We start from the raw sequence: 22,306 nt of genomic DNA, 5'->3' as shown, positions 1-22,306 counted from the left end.
CTGAAATGCTTTCTTAATTGCTTAAAAGTAGATGCTAAAAATGAGAAATATATGATTTTATGTAAAATTCGAACTTTCTATATAGATTCAAGGAATTGAAAACTGAATAACTATGGACGAAATTGTTTTTCAAAGCATTATTTCTAAAAATGATTATGATTTCACTCATATATGATTGCCCTCCTTTCCCCATTTTTCAGGCAGCACCTAATTCCAGTACTGCTTGTAGAATGTTGACAAAAAGATGTCAGGTATTATATTAGTTATTAGTATTGTCCCTGCTTTGAAATGCAAGCACTGTCTTTCAGTGATTGGGTGACCTTAGGGAAGTTTTGAACCTGTGAGACTTAGTTGCACTTATTCTGAAATAGAGATAAGAAATATCATGTAATTAGCATGAAATTTATATGAGAAGTATATAAAAATGATGTTAAAAGTGTTCAATAAATGATATCTGTAATTAAGCATAATTTATCCAATTTATAAAGCTAGTACTACTGTTGTTGTTGTTAAGTTGTGTCTGACTCTTTGCAACCCCATGGACTGTAGTCCGCCAGTCTCCTCTCTCCATGGGATTTCCCAGGCAAGAATATTGGAGTGGGTTGCTCTTTCCTTCTCCAGGGATTGAACCTACATCTCCTGCTTGGCAGGTGGATTTTCCACCACTGAACCATAGGGTATCAAACCTTGACAGAGTATAAGAGAAGAAAAGTATTAACTTTTCACTAAGGAACATTAATTTGAAAAATCCCAAATAAAACATTAGTAAATCAAGTCTAATTATAATATGAGTAAATATATCAGTATAACATTATTTGTACAGGTCCAATAAAAACCCATGTAATTGTCTCAATAGGAGCTAAAAAAAATTTAAGATTTTTAAGATTTTCTTAAATTTTTTTAAATTTAAGAAATTTAGGATTCCAAAATCTGTGCTTGATTTAAAAAGGAAAAAGACACCTTGATTTTTCTTTTTCTAAATAAGGGTAAATCAACAGCTGCCTTAATATTTGACAGTGACACATTGAAAGCATTCTGTTAAAATTAAGATCCAGACAATTCACAGTTATTTTAGTTTACTGGTTTTTTATTATTGCATTATTCTAGAGGTATAGGTAATTGAAGTAAGATGTTCAGCAAGCATTTACTGTGTTCAGGAAGCTGGTATTTATTAACCTATCTTCGTGGTTATAGGCCCTTATTTTATTTTGGTAACTTATTCCTATGTATCCCATTTAAGGAATATTTGACAGCATCCCCAAACCTAGGAGAGATCTTTGCATTTGTTTCTAGCAAAATCTTTTAATTCAGAAAGTTGCTATACTGGATTCTAGCCTTTGTAAATATTGTGCTTATCAACTAAGGTAAATGTGTAAGGATAGTCACTGTATTAGTGCAAAGATAGATATACCCAGTATATTCACTGTCTTCTCATATCAAATAACTCCTTAAAACAAAACAAAGCACTTCAGCAAAAACCAAGAGAAGACAATTTTTTTAAACATATAGATACTATGTTTAACTGCTCTCATGACTATAGATTCTTCCCATCACATTCTAGAAGCCCCTACTCCAACACCATCACTAAAAATTCACCTAGTCATACGACTACCATACACTGTCCGTTTCCTCACCCTGCCACCCACCAGTGGGGGAGCCAGCCCTTGAATACTGCCCCCTGAGGTTATGTAATCCAATGACTCTGTTTATAGTTGACACAGTATAAATTAGTAGTCAAAGATTGTCCTGTCATCTATCCATTTTAGAGAGAATGATTAGGAATTTATGGCTCAAACAAGAAGAAATACAAATAGCCGATAAACATATATTAGAAGTCAGGAATTACTAATGAAAACAATGAAGTTATTTCTCATTAGTTACTTTGGCAGAAATTAGAGAATGACAATATCCAGTACTGTTGAAGGCATGTAAAATAGGGTATTCTCATACACTGTCGGTGGTGTAATGATTATTATAAGCTTTGGAGAAAAGAATCTGGCAATGTTATTAAGATTTAAAGTGCACTTGCTGTTTTATTTAACACTTCACTCTCAGAAACCTGAGTGAAATAAAAGTCATATTATAAAAAGACAATTTGGAGATGTTTCAGTGTGTATATAAAATCAGAGTTCAAGAAATCACCTGAAATATCCAACAATGAGAAAATGGTTGAATTAATTTTGATATAGCCAAACTGTGGGACTGTATAACTACATTATACAACTATTAAAAGTAATTAATTATTTATGATATATGATATGGCTCATGTGTGTAAGTACAGAGAGTCCTCAGAGATGCTGCATGTTTGATTTCGTGCTACTGCAATAAAGCAAACATCGCAGTAGGGTGAGTCAAGTGGAGTTTTTGTTTCCTAGTGCATATAAAAGTTGTGCTTACACTGTGCTTTAGTCTGTGAAGTGTGCAATAACATATGTGTAAAAAATGTACATACTTTAATTAGAAATACTTTATTGCTGAAAAATGTAAGCCCTCAGTGAGTCATAACCTTTTTGCTCTTAGAGTGTCTTGCCTCTATATTTATAATAGGCTGCTGATTGATCAAGGTAGTAGTTGTTGAAGGCTGGTATGGTTGTAGCAGTTTCTTAAAATAAGACAGTGAAATCAGCTACACACACTCTTTCACATTTTTTCACTGTTGCATGCAGTGCTGTTTGATAGCATTTTACCCACAGCAGAACTTCTTTTAAAATTGGATTTTATCTCAATCTGCTGCTTTATCAACTAAGTTTTCCTAGTATTCTAAATCCTTTGTTGCCACTTCAGTCTTCACCAGGAATAGATTCCATCTCAAGAAACCACTTTCTTTGCTTATCTCTAAGAACAGCTCCTCATCTGTTAACATTTTATCATGAGAATGCAGCAGTTCTGCAGATCATATCTTCAGGATCCACTTTTAATTCTAGTTCTCTTGCTATTTCTACCACATCTGCAGTTACTTCCTCCTCTGAAGTCTTGAACTCCTCAAAGTCATCCATGAAGGTTGAAATCAACTTCTTCCAAACTTCTGTGTATGCTGATGTTTTGACCTCTTCTAATGAATCACAGATGTTCTTAATGGCATCTAGAATGGTGAACTCTTTCTAGAAGGTTTTTAATTAACTTTGCCTAGATCCATCAGAGGAATCACTACCTATGACAGCTACAGCCTTATGAAATGTATTTCTTAAATAGGAAGACTTGAAAGGCAAAATTATTCCTTGATCCATGGATTGTAGAGTGGATGTTGTGTTAGCGGGCATGAAAACAACACTAATCTTGTATATCTTCATCAGACCTCTGGAGTGAGAAGGTGCATTGTCAATGAGCAGTCCCATTTTGAAAAAAATCTTTTTTTTTTTGAGTAGTAAGTCTCAACAGTGGGCTTTAAAATAGTCAGTAAACCTTGCTGGAGACCATGTACTCTCATTCAGGCATCATTGTTCCATTGATAGAGTACAGGCAGAGTAGATTGAGCTTAATTCTTAAGGGCCCTAGGGTTTTGGGAATTGTAAATGAACATTGGTTTCATCTTCAAGTCACAAGATGGCATTAGTTTCTAATAAGAGAAGCTTTAAAGTCAGGCATTGACTTTTCCTCCTTAGGTATGAAAAGCCCTGGATAGCTTCTTCCTCCTATATAAGTATATTTTGTTTACGTTGAAAGTCAGTTGTTTCATGTAGCCAACTCACTGCAGCTGCTACATCAGCACTTGCTGCTTTACTTTGAACTTTCATGTTACAGAGGCAACTTCTTTCCTTAAGCCTCATGAATTAAGCCTCTGCTAGCTTTAAACATTTCTTCTGCAGGAAAAAGTGTTACATGCAAATGGAAATCAAAAGAAAGCTGGGGTAGCAATATTTGTATCAGACAAAATAAAATAAATCAGACAAATAAACAAAAAAAATAAATCAGACAAAGTAGACTTTAAAGACAGAAAAGGACTTAACATGATGATCAAGGGGTCAATTCAGTTGTAAATAAATATGCACCTAAGTAGGAGCACCTATATACCTGTAGCAAATATTAAAGGTGTAAAGGGAGAACAGGCACAAAGGGAGAACTGGACACTAATACAATAGAAGTAGGGGGCTTTAACACCCCACCCCCTTACATCAATGGACGTATCATCCAGACAGAAAGTTAGCAAGGGAACACTGGCCTTAAATGACACATTAAACCAAATAAACTATATATATATAAATAAAACATTCCCTCTGAAAGCAGCAAAGTACACATTCTTTTCAAGTGCATACGAAACATTCTCCAGGATAGATAGCATGCTAGGCCACAAAATAAGCCTGGGGAAATTTAAGAAAATTGAAGTCATATCAAGTGCTTTTCTAACCACAAAGCCATGAGCCTGGAAAGCAAGTATAAGGAAAAAAACTGCAAAGCGCAAATTTGTGGAAGCTAAACAAGTGTTACTAAACAAGAAATGGATCATTGAAGAAATCAAAGAAAATCATAAAATACCTGGAAACAAGTAAAATGAAAATAATAATCTGAAATCCATAGGATGCAGTAAAAGCAGTTCTCACAGGCAAGTTTATGGTGATACAAGCTGACCTCAGGAAGCAAAAATCTCAAATAAACAACCTAGCCTTACACCTAAGGGAAGTAGGGGGGAAAAAAGAACAAAAAACCCCCAGAGTTAGTAGAAATAAAGAAATCATAAAGATCAGAGCAGAAATAAATGATATAGAGACCAAAAAAAATAGAAAAGTCAGTGAAACTAAGAGCTGGTTTTTTGAAAAGATAAAATTGATAAGCCTATAGCCAGATACATAAAAAAAGAGCATTTTATCATGCTCAAAATGATAAAATCAGAAATGAAAAAGACATTATAGCTGATACCACAGAAATACAAATGATCACAAGAGACTACTGTGAACAACTATATAGCAATAAAATGGACAATCTAGGAAATATAGGCACATTTTTAGAAATGTACAATGTCACCAACCATCAGGGAAATGCAAATAAAAACCCCGATGGGATATCACCTCACACCTGTCAGAATGGCTGTCAATAAAAGGAACACAAATAACAAATGTTGGTGAGGAAGTGGTACAAAAAACCCTTGTACACTGTTGGTAGGAATGTAAATTGGTACAACCACTGTGAAAAACAGTGTGGAGGTTTCTCAAAAAACTAACAATAGGACTACCATTTGATCCAGAAATTCCACTCCTGAGTATATTCCAAAAAACCCCCAAATACTAATTTTAGAAGATATATATTTACACCCCAGTATTCATATCAGCATTATTTACAGTTGCCAATATATGGAAGTAACTTAACTATCAACAGATGAATGGATGAGAAGATATGATACACACACACACACACACACACACGTTGAAAATAAAATACTACTCAGCCATAAAAAGAACAATATTTGCCATTTGCACAACACGGGTGGACTTGGTGGCATTATTCTAGGAGAAAGAAGTCCGGCAGAGAAAGACAAGTACTCTATGATATCACTTAAATGTGGAACCTGAAAAGTGTAACAAATGGGAATATAACAAAAAAGCAAATACACAGATACAGAGAACAAACTAGTGATTATTAGTGGGGAGGGAGGTGCAGTATAATGGTGGGGAATGAGAGGTACAAAGTATTTGATGTAAGCTAGGCTACAAGGATATATTGTACACATGAGGAGTATAATCAGTGTTATTTTAACTCTACATAGAGTGTAACCTTTAAAATTTATTTAAAATATATATAAATACATTTAAAGTTTATCTCTTTTCCTAAATATTGGCCTCTAAGCTCCCTTTCCCCCTTTTTTAATTAAAGGAAAAGAATTGTGGAGAAATTTAGAAATCTTTAAACAATAGAAATAATTTATAGTGATTTTTTTCTATTGATTGTGATGAAAGGGATCATCTGAGTCATGAATTGTTCTTCCTTAGTCTTATTTCTATGTGCTTCAAATTAAAAAAAAAAAAACTTTTTTATTGAGGTACAATTGATTTATAGTGTTTTTTTTTTTAATTGAAGTCAGAATTTAAAAATAGTATTAATGAAACCACTTCAAAATGGTGGTAGGCTTCTGTTTTCATGAATTTTGATTAAATGTTTTCTGGTTTTTGTCATAAAGATAATAAAGAGGCTTGCCTTTATTGTTCCTACTTCACCTCTGGTTCTGGTACCTGTCTTATTATAATGATCTTAAGATTTTAGATGTATTGACAAGGATTCACTTAGTCCATGACAGAAGCTGTGATGAAATGCAGGGAAGGTCTTGTAAACTGAAATCCAGAAGTGCACACAGAGTAGAGCTAGCAACATCAGTGGAAGGAACATTTAAGAACCAATTTAGAGTGTTTACTGGGCCAGTGGGGACACTGATTATATGTTTTATATATTATCTAACCAGTTCTTTCTAAAGATCAGTCCTGAGTGTTCTTTGGAAGGAATGATGCTAAAGCTGAAACTCCAGTCCTTTGGCCACCTCATAGGAAGAGTTGACTCATTGGAAAAGACTCTGATGTTGGGAGGGATTGGGGGCAGGAGGAGAAGGGGACGCCAGAGGATGAGATGGCTGGATGGCATCACCGACTCGATGGACGTGAATTTGAGTGAACTCCGGGAGTTGGTGATGGACAGGGAGGCCTGGTGTGCTGCAATTCATGGGTTCGCAGAGTCGGACACGACTGAGTGACTGAACTGAACTGAACTGAATCTTATTATATGTTAACTATATGATAAATCTTTATGCAGTTTTTTTTTTCTTTCATGTTTTAGAAGAAAGCTTTTTTTTCCTCCTACTTTTCAGAAAAAACAAGGAGAGAAATGACAGCCAAAGGTTCTACAGGAATGGAGGTTCTGCTGTCAACATTAGAGGTTGGTCACTGATATGCTTTAATTATGTAGCTGTTAATACCAACTAGTACTGAGGGAAAAAAATTGAAGTACAGAAGTTTTATCCTAGTGGAAGAGCCAGTGAATGGGAGTTTGTTTTATTTTTTAGATTATTCACAATGGGGATATAAGCATTCTGATATATATTAGGTAAATCTCTAACTTTATTTCCCTATGGTTATAATGATAACCCTATTTTAAATCTTAACATTAAAAATAAAACACTAATTGGAAATAAACCTTTAGCTTAAAAGATTGAAATTGGAAATTCTCACTTATTATGTTAGTTGCTATATATTCATGATTAAGTGTACTTCATACATTGGTTGCATAACTGTTGATATTAATTACATTTCTGTGCTAGTATAAAAGTTTGTGGTGGATCAGCAGGACATGCTCAGAATCACAGTTTTATATTTTATTCAGTGCAATGTTAAGAATAAGGATTAAGTACATTGTATACCTTAGACTTAAACAATGTTATATGTCAAATTATATCTCATTAGAACTTGGGGGGGAAAGATCAAGGAGTGAGTTCATGTGTTGTTGTTGTTCAGTTGCTCAGTCATGTCCGACTCTGAGACCCCATGGACTGCAGCACACCAGGCTTCCCTGTCCTTCACTGTCTCCCAGCGTTCACTCAAACTCATGTCCATTGAATCGATGATGCCACCAACCGTCCCATCCTTTGTCGCCCCTTCTCCTGACCCGTCTTTCCCAGCATCAGTGTCTTCCAGTGCGTCAGCTCTTCACATCAGGTGGCCAAAGTGTGTGTGTGCTGTGTCTGTGTTGTGGATGCACCACACCATGTGGCCCACAGGGTCTTATTTCCCTGACTAGGGATTGAACCTGTGCCCTTGGCAGTGAAAGCACAGAGTCCTAACCACTGGACCACCAGGGAATTCCTGTTTTTTTTTGTTGTTGTTGTTAAAGTGTAATTAATTTACAATATTATATTTTTTATAGTTTTAGATGTACAGCATAGTGATTCAATATTTTTGCAGTTTATACTCCATTAAAATTATTATAAGATAATGACTATAAATTCCCTGTGCTGTACGATATATTCTTGTTGCCTGTATTTTTTACATAATAGTTTGTGAGTCTTAATTCCATACGCCTAACATGCCATTTTCCCCATTGGTAACCACTAGTTTGTTTTCTGTATCTGTGAGACTGTTTCAGTTTTGCTTTATCCATTTGTTTGTATTATTTTTTAGAGTCCACATATAAGTGATAGCATATACTATTTGTTTTTCTCTCTGATTTATTTCACTAAGCATAAAATTCTCTAGGTTCATCCACATTACTGCAAATGGTAGAATTTCATTATTTTTTTTATGGCTGAGTAATATTGTTTGGCTGTTGGTGGATACTTGGGTTGCTTCCATAGTTTGGCTATTATAAATAGTACTGCTATGAACATTGGGGTTCATAAATCTCTTCAAATAAATGTTTTTGTTGCTTTTATTTTTTTGGATACATACTTAGAAGTCAATTGCTGAATCATACACTTGTTCTGTTTTTAGTTTCGAGAAACATTCATACTATTTTCCACACTGGCTGCACCAACATACATTCCTACCAGCAGTGTACAAAGGTTTTTTCTTCCACATACTTTGGAAAATTGTTTTTTGTGTTCTTTTGATGATAGCCATTCTGACAGGTGTGCGGTCGAACCCCGGTGTTTTGATTCGCATTTATATAATAATTGTCCTTGCATGTGTGTGTGTGCGAAGTCGCTTCAGTCATGTCTGACTCTTTGCAACCCCATTGACCGTACCTCTCCAGGTTACTTTGTCCATGGGGTTCGCCACACAAGAATACTGGAGTGGGTTGCCGTTTTCTCCTCTAGGGGATCTTCCCAACCCAGGGATTGAAGCTCTGTCTCTTATGTCTCCTGCATCGGCAGTGGGTTCTTTGCCGCTGGTGTCACTTGGGAAACCATAATAATTATCCTTATATCTCCCATTTGTAATTCACCACCTCCTGTCTCTGTTGACCTCAATAAATTGAGACATGAACAAACAGAAAAAAGCATGGGTAATAATACATATATCAGACCAAAAAACCCTTTTTAAAAAAAGTGTAAAACAAAAGACAAAGAAGGACATTATATAATAATAATAGGATGAATACAAAAAGAGGATATTAAATTCATTAACATATACGCATTCAATATAAGCACCTAAAAATATAAAGCAAATACTAACGGACACGAAAGAAGTAGACAATAATGCTTAACAGTAGGAGACTTTAACACCCACTGACTAGACCCTTTAGGTATGCCCTAATTCAAATCCCTTACAATTATACAGTGGAAGTGAGAAATAGATTCAGGGGATTAGATCTGATACACAGAGTGCCTGATGAACCATGGATGGAGATTCATGACATTGTACAGGAGACAGGGATCAAGACCAACCTCAAGAAAAAGAAATACAAAAAAGCAAAATGGCTGTCTGAGGAGGCCATACAAATAGCTGAGAAAAGAAGAGAAGCGAAAAGCAAAGGAGAAAAGGAAAGATATACCCATTTGAAGAGTTCCAAAGAAGAGCAAGGAGAGATAAAAAAGCTTTCCTCAGTGATCAATGCAAAGAAATAGAGGAAAACAATAGAATAGGAAAGACTAGAGATCTCTTCAAGAAAATTAGAGATACCAAGGGAATATTTCATGCAAAGATGGGCTCAATAAAGGACAAAAATGGTATGGACCTAACAGAAGCAGAAGATATTAAGAAGAGGTGGCAAGAATACACAGAAGAACTGTACAAAAAGGATCTTCATGACCCAGATAATCACGATGGTATGATCACTCACTTAGGAATGCAAAATCAAGTGGGCCTCAGGAAGCATCATTACAAACAAAGCTAGTGGAAGTGATGGAATTCTAGTTGAGCTATTTCAAATCCTAAAAGATGATGCTGTGAAAGTGCTGCACTCAATATGCCAGCAAATTTGGAAAACTCAGCAGTGGCTACAAGACAGGAAAAGGTCAATTTTCATTCCAATCCCAAAGAAAGGCAGTGCCAAAGAATGCTCAAACTACCACACAATTGCACTCATCTCACGCTAGTAAAGTAATGCTCAAAATTCTCCAAGCCAGGCCTCAACAGTACATGAACCGTGAACTTCCAGATGTTCAAGCTGGTTTTAGAAAAGGCAGAGGAACAGAGATCAAATTGCCATCATCCATCAGATTATCAAAAAAGCAAGGGAGTTCCAGAAAAACATCTACTTCTGCTTTATTGACTATACCAAAGCCTTTGACTGTGTGGATCACCACAAACTGTGGAAAATTCTTCAAGAGATGGGAATGCCAGACCACCTGACCTGCCTCTTGAGAAATCTGTATGCAGGTCAGGAAGCAACAGTTAGAACTGGACATGGACCAACATACTTGTTCCAAATAGGGAAAGAGTACGTCAAGGCTCTATATTTTCACCCTGCTTATTTAACTTATATGCAGAGTATATCATGGGAAATCTTGGACTGAATGAAGCACAAGCTGGAATCAAGATTGCTGGGAGAAATATCAATAACCTCAGGTATGCAAATGACACCACCCTTATGGCAGAAAGTGAAGAAGAACTAAAGAGCCTCTTGATGAAAGTGAAAGAGGAGAGTGAAAAAGTTGGCCTAAAAGTCAGCATTCAGAAAACTAAGATCATGGCATCCAGTCCCATCACTTCATGGCAAATAGATGGAGAAACAGTGGAAACAGTGACAGACTTTATTTTAGGGGGCTCCAAAATCACTGCAGATGGTGACAGCAATCATGAAATTAAAAGATGCTTACTAAGGCAATGCCAGAGAATGCTCAAACTACCGCACAATTGCACTCATCTCAGACACTAGTAAAGTAATGCTCAAAATTTCAAGCCAGGCTTCAGCAATACGTGAATCATGAACTTCCAGATGTTCAAGCTGGTTTTAGAAGGGCAGAGGAACCAGAGATCAAATTGCCAACATCCGCTGGATCATCGAAAAAGCAAGAGAGTTCCAGAAAAACATCTATTTCTGTTTTATTGACTATGCCAAAGCCTTTGACTGTGTGGATCACAATAAACTGTGGAAAATTCTGAAAGAGATGGGAATCCCAGACCACCTGAGCTGCCTCTTGAGAAACCTATATGCAGGTCAGGAAGCAACAGTTAGAACTGGACATGGAACAACAGACTGGTTCCAAATACGAAAAGGAGTACGTCAAGGCTGTATATTGTCATCCTGCTTATTTAACTTATATGCAGAGTACATCATGAGAAACCCTGGGCTGGAAGAAGCACAAGCTGGAGTCAAGATTGCCGGGAGGAATATCAATAACCTCAGATATGCAGGTGACACCACCCTTATGGCAGAAAGTGAAGAGGAACTAAAGAGCCTCTTGATGAAAGTGAAAGTGGAGAGTGAAAAAGTTGGCTTAAAGCTCAGCATTCAGAAAACGAAGATCATGGCATGTGGTCCCATCACTTCATGGCAAATCAATGGGGAAACAGTGGAAACAGTGTCAGACTTTATTTTTTGGGCTCCAAAATCACTGCAGATGGTGATGCAGCCATGAAATTAAAAGACACTTACTCCTTGGAAGAAAAGTTATGACCAACCTAGATAGCATATTGAAAAGCAGATATTACCTTGCCAACAAAGGTCCATCTAGTCAAGGCTGTGGTTTTTCCAGTGGTCATGTATGAATGTGAGAGTTAGACTGTGAAGAAGGCTGAGCACCGAAGAATTGATGCTTTTGAACTGTGGTGTTGGAGAAGACTCTTGAGAATCCCTTGGACTGCAAGGAGATCCAACCCATCCATTCTGAAGGAGATCGGCCCTGAGATTTCTTTGGAATGAATGATGCTAAAGCTGAAAGTCCAGTACTTTGGCCACCTCATGCGAAGAGTTGACTCATTGGAAAAGACTCTGATACTGGGAGGGATTGAGGGCAAGAGGAGAAGGGGACGACAGAGGATGAGATGGCTGGATGGCATCACTGACTCGACGGACGTGAGTCTGAGTGAACTCTGGGAATTGTTGATGGACAGGGAGGTCTGGTGTGCTGCAATTCATGGGGTTGCAAAGAGTCGGACATGACTAAGCAACTGAACTGAACTGAACTCCTTGGAAGGAAAGTTATGACCAACTTAGACAGCATATTATAAAGCAGAGACTTTACTTAGCCAACAAAGGACCGTGTATTCAGTTCAGTACAGTTGCTCAGTCATGTCTGACTCTTTGAGACCCTATGAACTGCAGCATGCCAGGCCTCCCTGTCCATCACAACTCTTGGAGTTCACCCGAACTTATGTCCTTTGAGTCAGTGATGCCATCCAATGATCTCATCCTCTGTTGTCCCCTTCCCCTCCCACCTTCAGTCTTTCCCGACATCAGGGTCTTTTCAGATGAGTTAGCTCTTCACATCAGGTGGCCAAAGTATTGGAGTTTCAGCTTTAACCTCAGTCCTTCCAATGAACACTCAGGACTGATCTCCTTTAGGATGTTCTCGTTGGATGTCCTTGCAGTCCAAGGGACTCTCAAGAGTCTTCTCCAACACCACAGTTCAAAAGCATGAATTCTTTTATGCTCAGCTTTCTGTATAGTCCAACTCTCACGTCCATACGTGACTACTGGAAAACCACAGCATTGACTAGACAGACCTTTGTTGATAATGTACTTGGTTTTTAATATGCTATCTAGGTTGGTAATAACTTTCCTTCTAAGGAGTAAGCGTTTCTTAATTTCATGGCTGCAGTCACCATCTGCAGTGATTTTGGAGCCCCCAAAAATAAAGTCAGCCACTGTTTCCTCATCTATTTGCCATGAAGTGATGGGACTTGATGCCATGATCTTAGTTTCCTGAATGTTGAGCTTTAAGCCAACTTTTTCACTCTCCTCTTTCACTTTCATCAAGAGGCTCTTTAGTTCCTCTTCACTTTCTGCCATAAGGGTGGTGTCATTTGCATACCTGAGGTTATTGATATTTTTCCCGGCAATCTTGATTCCAGCTTGTGCTTCTTCCAGCCCAGCATTTCTCATGATGTACTCTGTATATAAGTTAAATAAGCAGGGTGACAATATGCAGCCTGACGTACTCCTTTTCGTATTTGGAACCAACCTGTTGTTCCACGTCCAGTTCTAACTGTTGTCTCGTGACCTGCATGTAGGTTTCTCATGAGGCACATCAGGTGGTCTGGGATTCCCATCTCTTTCAGAATTTTCCACAGTTTATTGTGATCCACGCAGTCAACGGCTTTGGCCTAGTCAATAAAAAGCAGAGACTTTACTTAGCCAACAAAGGGTCATCTATTCAAGGCTATGGTTTTTCCAGTAGTCATGTATGGATGTGAAAATTGGACTCTAAAGAAAGCTGAGTGCAGAAGAATTGATACCTTTGAACAGTGGTGTTGGAGAAGACTGTTGAGAGTCCCTTAGATGCAAGGAGATCCAACCAGTCAATCCTAAAGGAAATCAGTCTTGAATATTCACTGGGAGGACTGATGTTAAAATTGAAACTCCAGTACTTTGGCCACCTGATGCGAAGAGCTGACTCATTGGAAAAGACTCTGATGATGGGAAAGATTGAAGGTAGGAGGAGAAGGGGATGACAGAGGAAGAGATGGTTGGATGGCATCACCGACTCAATGGACATGAGTTTGAGTAAACTCTGGGATTTGGTAATGGACAGGGAGGCCTGGCGTGCTGCAGTCCATGGGGTTTAAACATTTGGAGACAACTGAGTGACTGAAGTGAACAGGACATTACATGCTAAAACAGCAGAATACATAATCTTTTCAAGTGCACATGGAAACTTCTCCAGAACAGATCACATATTAGGCCACACAGCAAGTCTCAAAAAATTAAAAGGCACATGAAAATATATACAATAAGGATACTGATAGTTATCGGATTTTTGATCTCTGAAGAAGTTTTGGCTTCAGGACCAGGGATCAGGCTTGATCACTCAAGAGCTTTTGTGTAGCAGGGTTTTATTAAAGTATGAAAAGTGACAGAGAAAGCTTCTAACATAGACATCAGAAGGGGGATGGAGAGTGCCCCCCTGGCTAGTCTTTAGTGAGGGCATTATATACTTTTTAATTTAGCTATTACAGTAATTCAAAGAATGTCTCAAGGTTGTAAAAATTTTACCAGATCCACTCCCACAATTTACATTTTAGAATAACAGGATTAGAAGTTAACAATAGAAAGATCCTACCAGACCCACTCCCATGATATACATTCTAAGAACAGGATTAGACAGGTTTTCAAGAAGGAAAACTTCCCTGGTAGCTCAGATAGTAAAACATCTGCCTATAATGTGGGAGACCTGGGTTCAATCCCTGGGTCGGGAAGATCCCCTGGAGAAGGAAATGGCAATCCATTCCAGTATTCTTGCTTGGATAATCCCATGGACAGAGGAGCCTGGTAGGCTACACTCCACGGTGTCACAGAGTTGGACAGGACTTCACTTTAACTTTCAAGAAGGGGAAATTGTCCTCACACAGGATACCTTGTTGTTATATAATCCTTAGTACAGAGTTTGAACTGAGTTGTTTGTTGTGTAATCATCAGTCCTGGGCTTAAAGAAAGAAATAAAAAAGTTTATGTGACTAAGACTAAGGCATATAGAGGAAAAAAGTCCTTTCCTCCTCCTTGAGAATTCCAGACCTCTTTTTCCTGGGACCCCCCCCAACTTCTTATCAACCTACCTAGGAACTGACTCTTTATTGGAGTCGACTCTCTCAATACCTTATTGTGTTAAAGTGGCGTGTTAAAGTCCCCTACTCTTAAGTATTATTGTCAGTTTCTTCTTTTGTGTCTGTTAGTATTTGCTTTATATTTGTGGGTGCTGTATATTGAGTGCATATATGTTAATGAATTTAATATCCTCTTTTTGTTTTGGTCCTTTTATTATTACGTAATTCCCTTCTTTATCTTTTGTTTTACCCTTTGTTTTAAAAGTTTTTTGTCTGATATGTATATTGCTACCCATACTTTTTCTGTATGCTCCTGTCTCAATTTATTGAAGTCAGCAGAGATGGGAGGTGGTGAATTACAAATGGGAGACCTATCTGGATAAGGCCTAGAGATAATAGTGTAACTTCCATTCGGGTTTCAGTGGCTTGAACTCAATCATGTGTCCCAAAACTAATTACAAAAGAGCTGGAAAATGTGGTTTGGCTGTGTACCCAGGAAGAAGATAAACATAGCAATATTGCTTCTGTAACAATCCGTTCTTTTCTTTAACAAATGTTTGTCTCTCATTCTTCCAACTTCATCACCAGTGAGTCAGTGGTCGTTAATAATACCCTCAGTGCTAAGAGAAGGGTCTCTGCTTAATGTGTGGTCCTCTTTCTGTTCTGGATTTGATTTTTTGGACCCATTAGTTTCTGCCCTTAAGTGGTGAAGCAGAGACAATATTTGTTCCTTTTTGGAAGGAGTTAGAACAAGAGTCCCATTCTAGTCACTGATACATTGCAATTCTGAAATTTGTCTAAATAAACACTGTAAAATCCTTCTATTCTGAGATCAGGCAGTTTCTTGAATAGGCCACAATTCTGTTGTCTATTTTTCTTTATCCAAACATTGCTTTTAGTAAGAGAAATATAACCATAGTACAGTATTTAAACATTTTTTCTTATTAGATTGTTTGTCCAGACTTTGGAAAATATTAATAATTACTCTTCAACTTTACTGGTAGGAGTGTAAATTGCTCCACTAAGAGCAAGTTAATAATACCTATCAAAATAAATGTCCATATCATTGACCCAGAAATTCCAGGAATTTCCCGTGTACAGTTGTACTTGCTTCCCTGGAAATGTATGTACTTGGTTTTGGTTACAATTTTTTAATAGCAAAAGATTTTAAATATTTAAATGTCAAATTGATAGGTGGTTACCTAACCAATGACATTGCCATCTAATGGAATATATCAGTAGAATTATATCATTTGGAGAAATCTATATATAAATGTATATTTACTTGGATTTCTTTTATGTGTGTACATTATCTTGCTGGATACACAAAAAATTGATAATGCAGTTACTTTTTGAGAGGGGAGTTCAGTGACTGATTAGTCACCATATATACATTGTCATGCCTTTTATATTTTCATACATTTATTTGTATTATCTACTTGGTAGAAGTTGATATGTCCAAATAACAAATTAATTCCTGTTGATATTAATAGCTCAGATGATTTGTAAGAATTTTTAAGAGCAGTAAAAAGAGACTGAAGTGGTATATGAGAATAGTGAAAACCTAAATACATTTATTCTTAGAGAAACCAAAGAGGTCATCTGTAAATGTAGGTAGTTCCCAACAGAGAGAAGTTTGGGAATCACAGATTTATAATGTTTTAATAAAGCAAATAAACTTTATTTCAGAACACAAAAGATCTTCAAACTACACTTAATATCTTGAGCATTCTTGTTGAGCTGGTGTCAGCAGGTAAGTTTTTGTTTCCTTTGGTCTATTTCTATTTGTAAATAATGATCAAAAATATACAAGTATCATGTATACTTTGGAATTTTCTGATTCTCATACAGAGGCTGTTCTGAGTATTGGAATTTGGAAGCCAAAATGTCATACTCTTTGTTGTTGCTTTGTATTTGATATCTTCCAGTGTCCCTCAAACCCATGTGGTTTACAGCCTTGAACATGAGTTTTGCATCAGTGTTTATTTACTGTCTGTGCTACTTTTTAATTAATATAAATAAAGTAAAATTTTATTTTGATCTTATTTGTTTGCTTTCTAAAGTCATCACTTTTACTTGAATGGTAACAAGGTGCGATATCTAATATATTATGGAAGAATTTGTGGTTTGAACAGATTTCTTTCCAAAAACTTTTTAGGTGGAGGTCGAAGAGCGAGTTTCTTGGTCTCCAAAGGTGGTTCACAAATATTATTACAATTACTTATGAATGCCAGCAAAGAATCGCCCCTGAATGAGGAGTTAATGGTGCAGATTCATTCCATTCTTGCAAAGATTGGACCAAAAGGTAAGGATTTCACTTGCATGACTATCAAGTGGAACTACTTTTTTTACTTTGGTTCTGTGTGCCTTGAAACTGGTAAACTTTAAAATCTAAAATTTTACTGCTTATTCTTAGCCTTAGTTAGGAATGCTTTTTATAGTCAACTAGTGACCTGCACAAATTGAGGATCCTAAATTCCCACATATTTCTATTGCATGTGATGGAAAAAGGAAGACAAAAGTGTGTCAGAATCAGAAATGTGTCTTGGTGTGTGTGTGTGTTTCTGGCATGTATATGTTATAAAGGATACACATAACATGGATATTGTTGAGGCTAGAAGGAGGGAGTGTGCGTGGGAATGCTTTGAGGAGCATGGGTATAAGACATGTTTTCTTTTCATTGTTGGTCAGTCGTTAAGTCATGTCCGACTCTTTGTGACCCCATGAATTGCAGCGTGCCAGGCTTCCCTGTCCTTCACTACCTCCCTGAGTTTGCTCAAACTCATGTCCATTGAGTCAGTGATGGACATGAGTTTGGTTGGTCATCACTATGACCAACCAATAGTGATAGTCATGTCTCAATGCTTAAAAAGCTTACAAGTTAGTTAAGATCAAAAGAGATATAAAAAATTGTAAGACTGATTTATTACAATAGTAAGACATACAAAATATTGAAAACTACAATTTGAGAAAACATAGGCTATAAAACAAAGGAGGAAGCTGATTTAGATTATGTTAAAAGAGAAAAGCATTCTTTGACTAGAACCTAAGCTCAGTGTAGAGTTGTCTGTCTGCGCAGAGATTAAAATGACTCTCTGAACTCTTGAGTAGTGATTTTTTAACGGTTCTGCCATTGCCTTGTGTTTTTAAACTTTAAAGTATTTGGCTAAAGTGCTTTTTCTAAAAAGTGTCTGAAAATGTGTATGCAGTTTGTATACTTATGTGTATTTCATGCATATCTTTTTGTATTGTATGAATATTTAAATAATACTGTTAATAATCATTGTCTTAAGGTATCCCTGAGATGACTTTAATTTTTCAGGTATCTTACGGACCTTAAGACTTAAACATATATTCAGTTTATTTAAGAAACATGTTAGCTCTTTCTTATACTTTTAAACTCTGATATTTGAGATTTAAGGGCTGCTTTCTGAAATTTTTGTTGAAAATGAAAAATAAAATGAGAAAACCTTTTTGTATTGGTGAATATTGTTATATCATGCTTCCTCCTCTATTTAAAACCAGGTTATCTTTCCTGTGCTTTTCACTAAAGCATAAAGCTTTCATTATCTTTCTTGTGCTTAAATTAAGATATTGTTTAATTTATATTTTTATTTCTTTAATGTCCCTTGTAAGTTGTAGCTCTTTTAATATTTTCCTGTATACTTCTAAATTTTTGCTGTTTCCTTTATTTTTGCTATTGTCCTAGTTTTACATTTTTATATTATTGAATTATATTTGAATTTCTTGGGTGATTTTATAACTTTTTTACTTTTCCCTTATGGGCTGAGAATAATTTTCCCTTAAGAATATTAGGTTTTTTGATTTACATTTTCTGTTGATGAAATAACTTTGCTTGCTAGTCTTGGTTACTTTCTTTGTTAAAAATCCTAACATTCTCAAATTCTTGTTGTCCAGATTTTTTTTTTTACTATTTTAATCTCTTCCTAATAATAAAAATCAAGAACTTTCTTTTCTTCCTTTTCTTTGTTAAGAATTAGCTCCCTCTAGAAATTTATTTGATAATATTTTTTAGATTATTTTCTAATAAGCTGTTCATTTTTTCATTATATTCTTTTGGGCTTCCGCAGTGGCTCAGCAATAACAAATCTGCCTGCAGTGCAGGAGCCATAGAATACTCAAATTCAATCCCTGAATCAGGAAGATCCCTTGGAGGAGGGCATGGCAACCCAGTCTAGTATTCTAATGCCTGGAGAATCCAATTGGCAGGGAGTCTGGTGGGTTACAGTCCATAGCGTTGCAAAGAGTCACTACTAAAGTGACTTAGTATGCATCATGCATATTCTAAGTCTGAAAACAGTACAGTTAATATTAAGTAAATAATGTTGGTAATGTATATTTAGATTCTTTCCAATTTCTTTAACCATGTGATGGCATTCCTTTGACTGTGTTAAGCTGGAGAGACTTTCCTGTGTGGGGTAAATCAGTTAAGTTATTCCTTTCAATAACAGTTTAAGTGTTGGGCCACTCCAGCCTGTGTTGCCCTGCCCTGTCATCCTGCCTACCCCTTACTCTTTCTTTCAAGCCATGTTTTAAAAGGTAAGAAGTATTAAAATATATAAGAAAATGATTACAGCTTTAGTTATTTCAGGTCAACTTTATATTAGTAGTTGATAATATGCATTCATAGTATTATGACATTTTAATTTTATTCAAAAGTTACATAGGAATAAATTATGTTTGTTCATTTATTTTTAAACAGACAAAAAATTTGGAGTGAAAGCTAGAATTAATGGAGCTCTAAATATAACTCTGAATTTGGTCAAACAGAATTTGCAGAATCATCGCTTGGTTTTGCCTTGTCTTCAGCTTTTACGAGTATATTCTGCCAACTGTAAGTATTTCAGAGCAGCTTTTAGTTAGCTCGATGTTGTCACATTAACACAAAATGAAAATTTTAAAGTACTTTAACTCCATAAATCTCTAAAAGTTGTGGACAAGGAACGAGAATATTTAATATGGCTCTTTGTAATTCTAACCACTCCCTCAAAGGTGATGTATGTAAGAAGGTGAGTTGACAAAGTCTTAAGAATTCTCGTTAATTCCCCCCATTTGTAAAGGTATGTAGTGAGGCTGATGAGTAGGCAGCCTGTGGAAAAGATGTTGAAGAATAACCGAGTATTGACAACTGGAAAAACTGCTGCGCCTATTTGGATTATTACAGATGAGAGGAAAATTGAGAAGGAAGGAATGCAGTGGCATAGACACCTGGAGCTAATTATCTTTAGCAATCTATAGGGAAGTAGCAGAACCAAAAATAATAGGACAGGAGCCTCTGAGGAAGCTGTAGAGAGCAGTGATCAGAGAGATTGCCTCAGATGAAGTGTCTCCCAACATAAATACACACACACACCCATGCCCACACCAACTCTCTCAGATGAAGTGTCTCACAACACACACACATACACACTCACATGGAGAGGTAGCCTCAGATAAAGTGTCTCCCAACATAAACACACACATACACCCATGCCCACACCCACCCTCCCAGATGAAGTGTCTCACAACACACACACAGACACACACACACACAGACACACACACACACACATCCACATATACTCTTTCTCTCTCTCACTCTCTGTCTCTCACTAATATAATATTAGGTCCCAACCCCCGAAGTGTGGATTTTCTATTTCCTGACTATGGATATGAGATTGGAATGTTAACAAGACGCTTGACATTGAGATTGTAGAGTACATTTTATTATAAGAACATCATTGCAAAGTAATGATAATCTCAGTGGTAGGTTTGTATGTATGTGTGTGTATTTATCTGTTATCAGTATCTATACTTTGAAAGTATATCTAAAGGTGTGCTCACAGAAAAATAGTTTTGAACACTTAAATAATTAACACTTATATAATTAAAAAGAGCATAAGGAAATTAATGAATTCTATTTATAAAGAAATTAGGAACAGAGCAATAAACATAAGGAAAGTAGAGAATGAAATAGAAAAAATACATTATAAAATTTAAAAAAATTCATTAAAAAATGAAACAATTGGATTAAGAATAGATGAACCACTGAATTCCCTAATTAAGGAAAAAGAAAGACAAAACAGATTAGAATTAGAAGTGATAACGGAGCGATAAGCAGATACAGAGGAAATTAAAATTGTCATACAAAACTTTAGGAACTACATTTTTAGGGCATTTTATTTCATTAAGCACCAGGAGGCTAACAAATGGTGTATCTATAATTTTTAAATAATATTTCTTCCAAGACTGAAAATGTTAGGCCCAGTTTTCTGGTTAGGTAATTGTTTGCATGTTCTGTCTAAAGTTGTGACCTGTTTTTGCCTACTGCAGTCGCTTTAATTAAGGTCCTCATTACTTTTCACCTAGGCCACAGCCATCTTTCCTGTAGTACTCTTAGATCTGACTTGCATCTAAAATCTGACCTGCAGATCTGATTTGTTGTTGCTTTTGGGCAGTTCCCTATATTTGAAAGAATTAACAACTTCTAGGAACTTTCATAATTTATTTACTTCTTTTCCCACTTCATCTTCCCATTGGCATGCCTTTGAAGTATCAACTAAGGTGGACTTTATGAGAGACTTAGAGTTCACATTTACTAAACAGTTTGTATATGTTTTTCGGCCGTGTGCCACATGTATAAACATTTCTATCCACTGAGGTTTTTAAATCACTTTACATCTTTTTTTCCGCTTCCCAGCTGTGAATTCTGTATCTTTAGGGAAAAATGGAGTTGTGGAACTGATGTTTAAAATCATCGGACCATTTAGTAAGAAGAATTCCAATCTTATGAAGTGAGTAAATGTTTTAAGTGTAAATAAAAGTATACCCTTTGTTATTTTGGGCCTTATCATCTTAATCTGTACAGTGAGATGATTGAGTTCAATTGTATCTAGGGTCCTTTCTTCTTAAATAGTGATTTAATTATGATAAAGATTTTCTTTAGTATAAAGTTTAATCTTCAAAAATATATCAGAATTAGAAAACTGAATTTATACTGTTATAGAAATTTAGACTTTGAATATTCCTAGATACTATAATGGGAAAAAAGACCTTTACAGAGTATCACTCATTCAGAAACATTTATTGAATGCCTACTATATTCCCTACCCAATTTTATAATCTTTTAATGACCGTTTCCTTCATTCTCACAATTATCTGGATATATTTTAAATTTATATATTTCTTTTTTGTCAAATAATGTCATTCTTTTTCTTATTTGAGATATGTATATATGTATGTATGTCTCAAAATATATATTACATATATGTATATTTATGTTTGTGTGTATATATGTACATATATATACATACACCCACAAATATATATATATAGATAGATACATTCATTTGTGTGTCTTTCAACCTCAGACTTTAAAGCATTTTCAGTTATTTCATTATATTTAGTGCTTTCTTAAGCCATATTAATCATCATTCTTTTAAAAAAATTATTTTGGAATTTTTCAAACAAATATAGCATTTACATTGTATTAAACTAATTATCTTGAATTATTTATATTAATTACTTATTATATTCCACAATTATTAACATTCTGCCATTTTTGTTTTATTTGTTCCCCCTCCATACTTTTATTTATGTTTCCTAAAGTATTTCTAAGCAAATCCAGGATGTTATTTACATATATATGAGTTTCTGTAAGCAAGTACCAAGTATTTTCTCATTTTCCCCCTAAATACTTCTTTATGTAACTCAGCTAAATAAGGACCTGAACATAACCATAATACTAT

The 22,306-nt window shown here is 35.8% G+C and overlaps 1 protein-coding gene across 3 annotated transcripts in view; it reads left to right on the top strand.

The window, feature by feature from the left end:
* AGTPBP1 (ATP/GTP binding carboxypeptidase 1) overlaps positions 1 to 22,306 on the top strand; it is a 191,923-nt gene that overhangs the window by 41,388 nt on the left and 128,229 nt on the right. For 2 of the 3 annotated variants that reach the window (XM_061426061.1, XM_061426060.1), the window contains exons 4-8: positions 6,788 to 6,855; positions 16,248 to 16,311; positions 16,717 to 16,863; positions 19,282 to 19,413; positions 21,259 to 21,352. In XM_061426061.1, the coding sequence (XP_061282045.1) occupies positions 6,788 to 6,855; positions 16,248 to 16,311; positions 16,717 to 16,863; positions 19,282 to 19,413; positions 21,259 to 21,352 (505 nt within the window). The remainder of the gene's footprint in view (positions 1 to 6,787; positions 6,856 to 16,247; positions 16,312 to 16,716; positions 16,864 to 19,281; positions 19,414 to 21,258; positions 21,353 to 22,306) is intronic. The other variant, XM_061426062.1, reaches the window with a different exon arrangement.

Source organism: Bos javanicus, chromosome 8 (assembly GCF_032452875.1).
Source record: "Bos javanicus breed banteng chromosome 8, ARS-OSU_banteng_1.0, whole genome shotgun sequence".
Classification (NCBI taxonomy): Eukaryota; Metazoa; Chordata; class Mammalia; order Artiodactyla; family Bovidae; genus Bos; species Bos javanicus.
The sequence above is the reverse complement of the archived record's forward strand: the minus strand, read 5'-3'. Positions and strand labels throughout refer to the sequence as shown.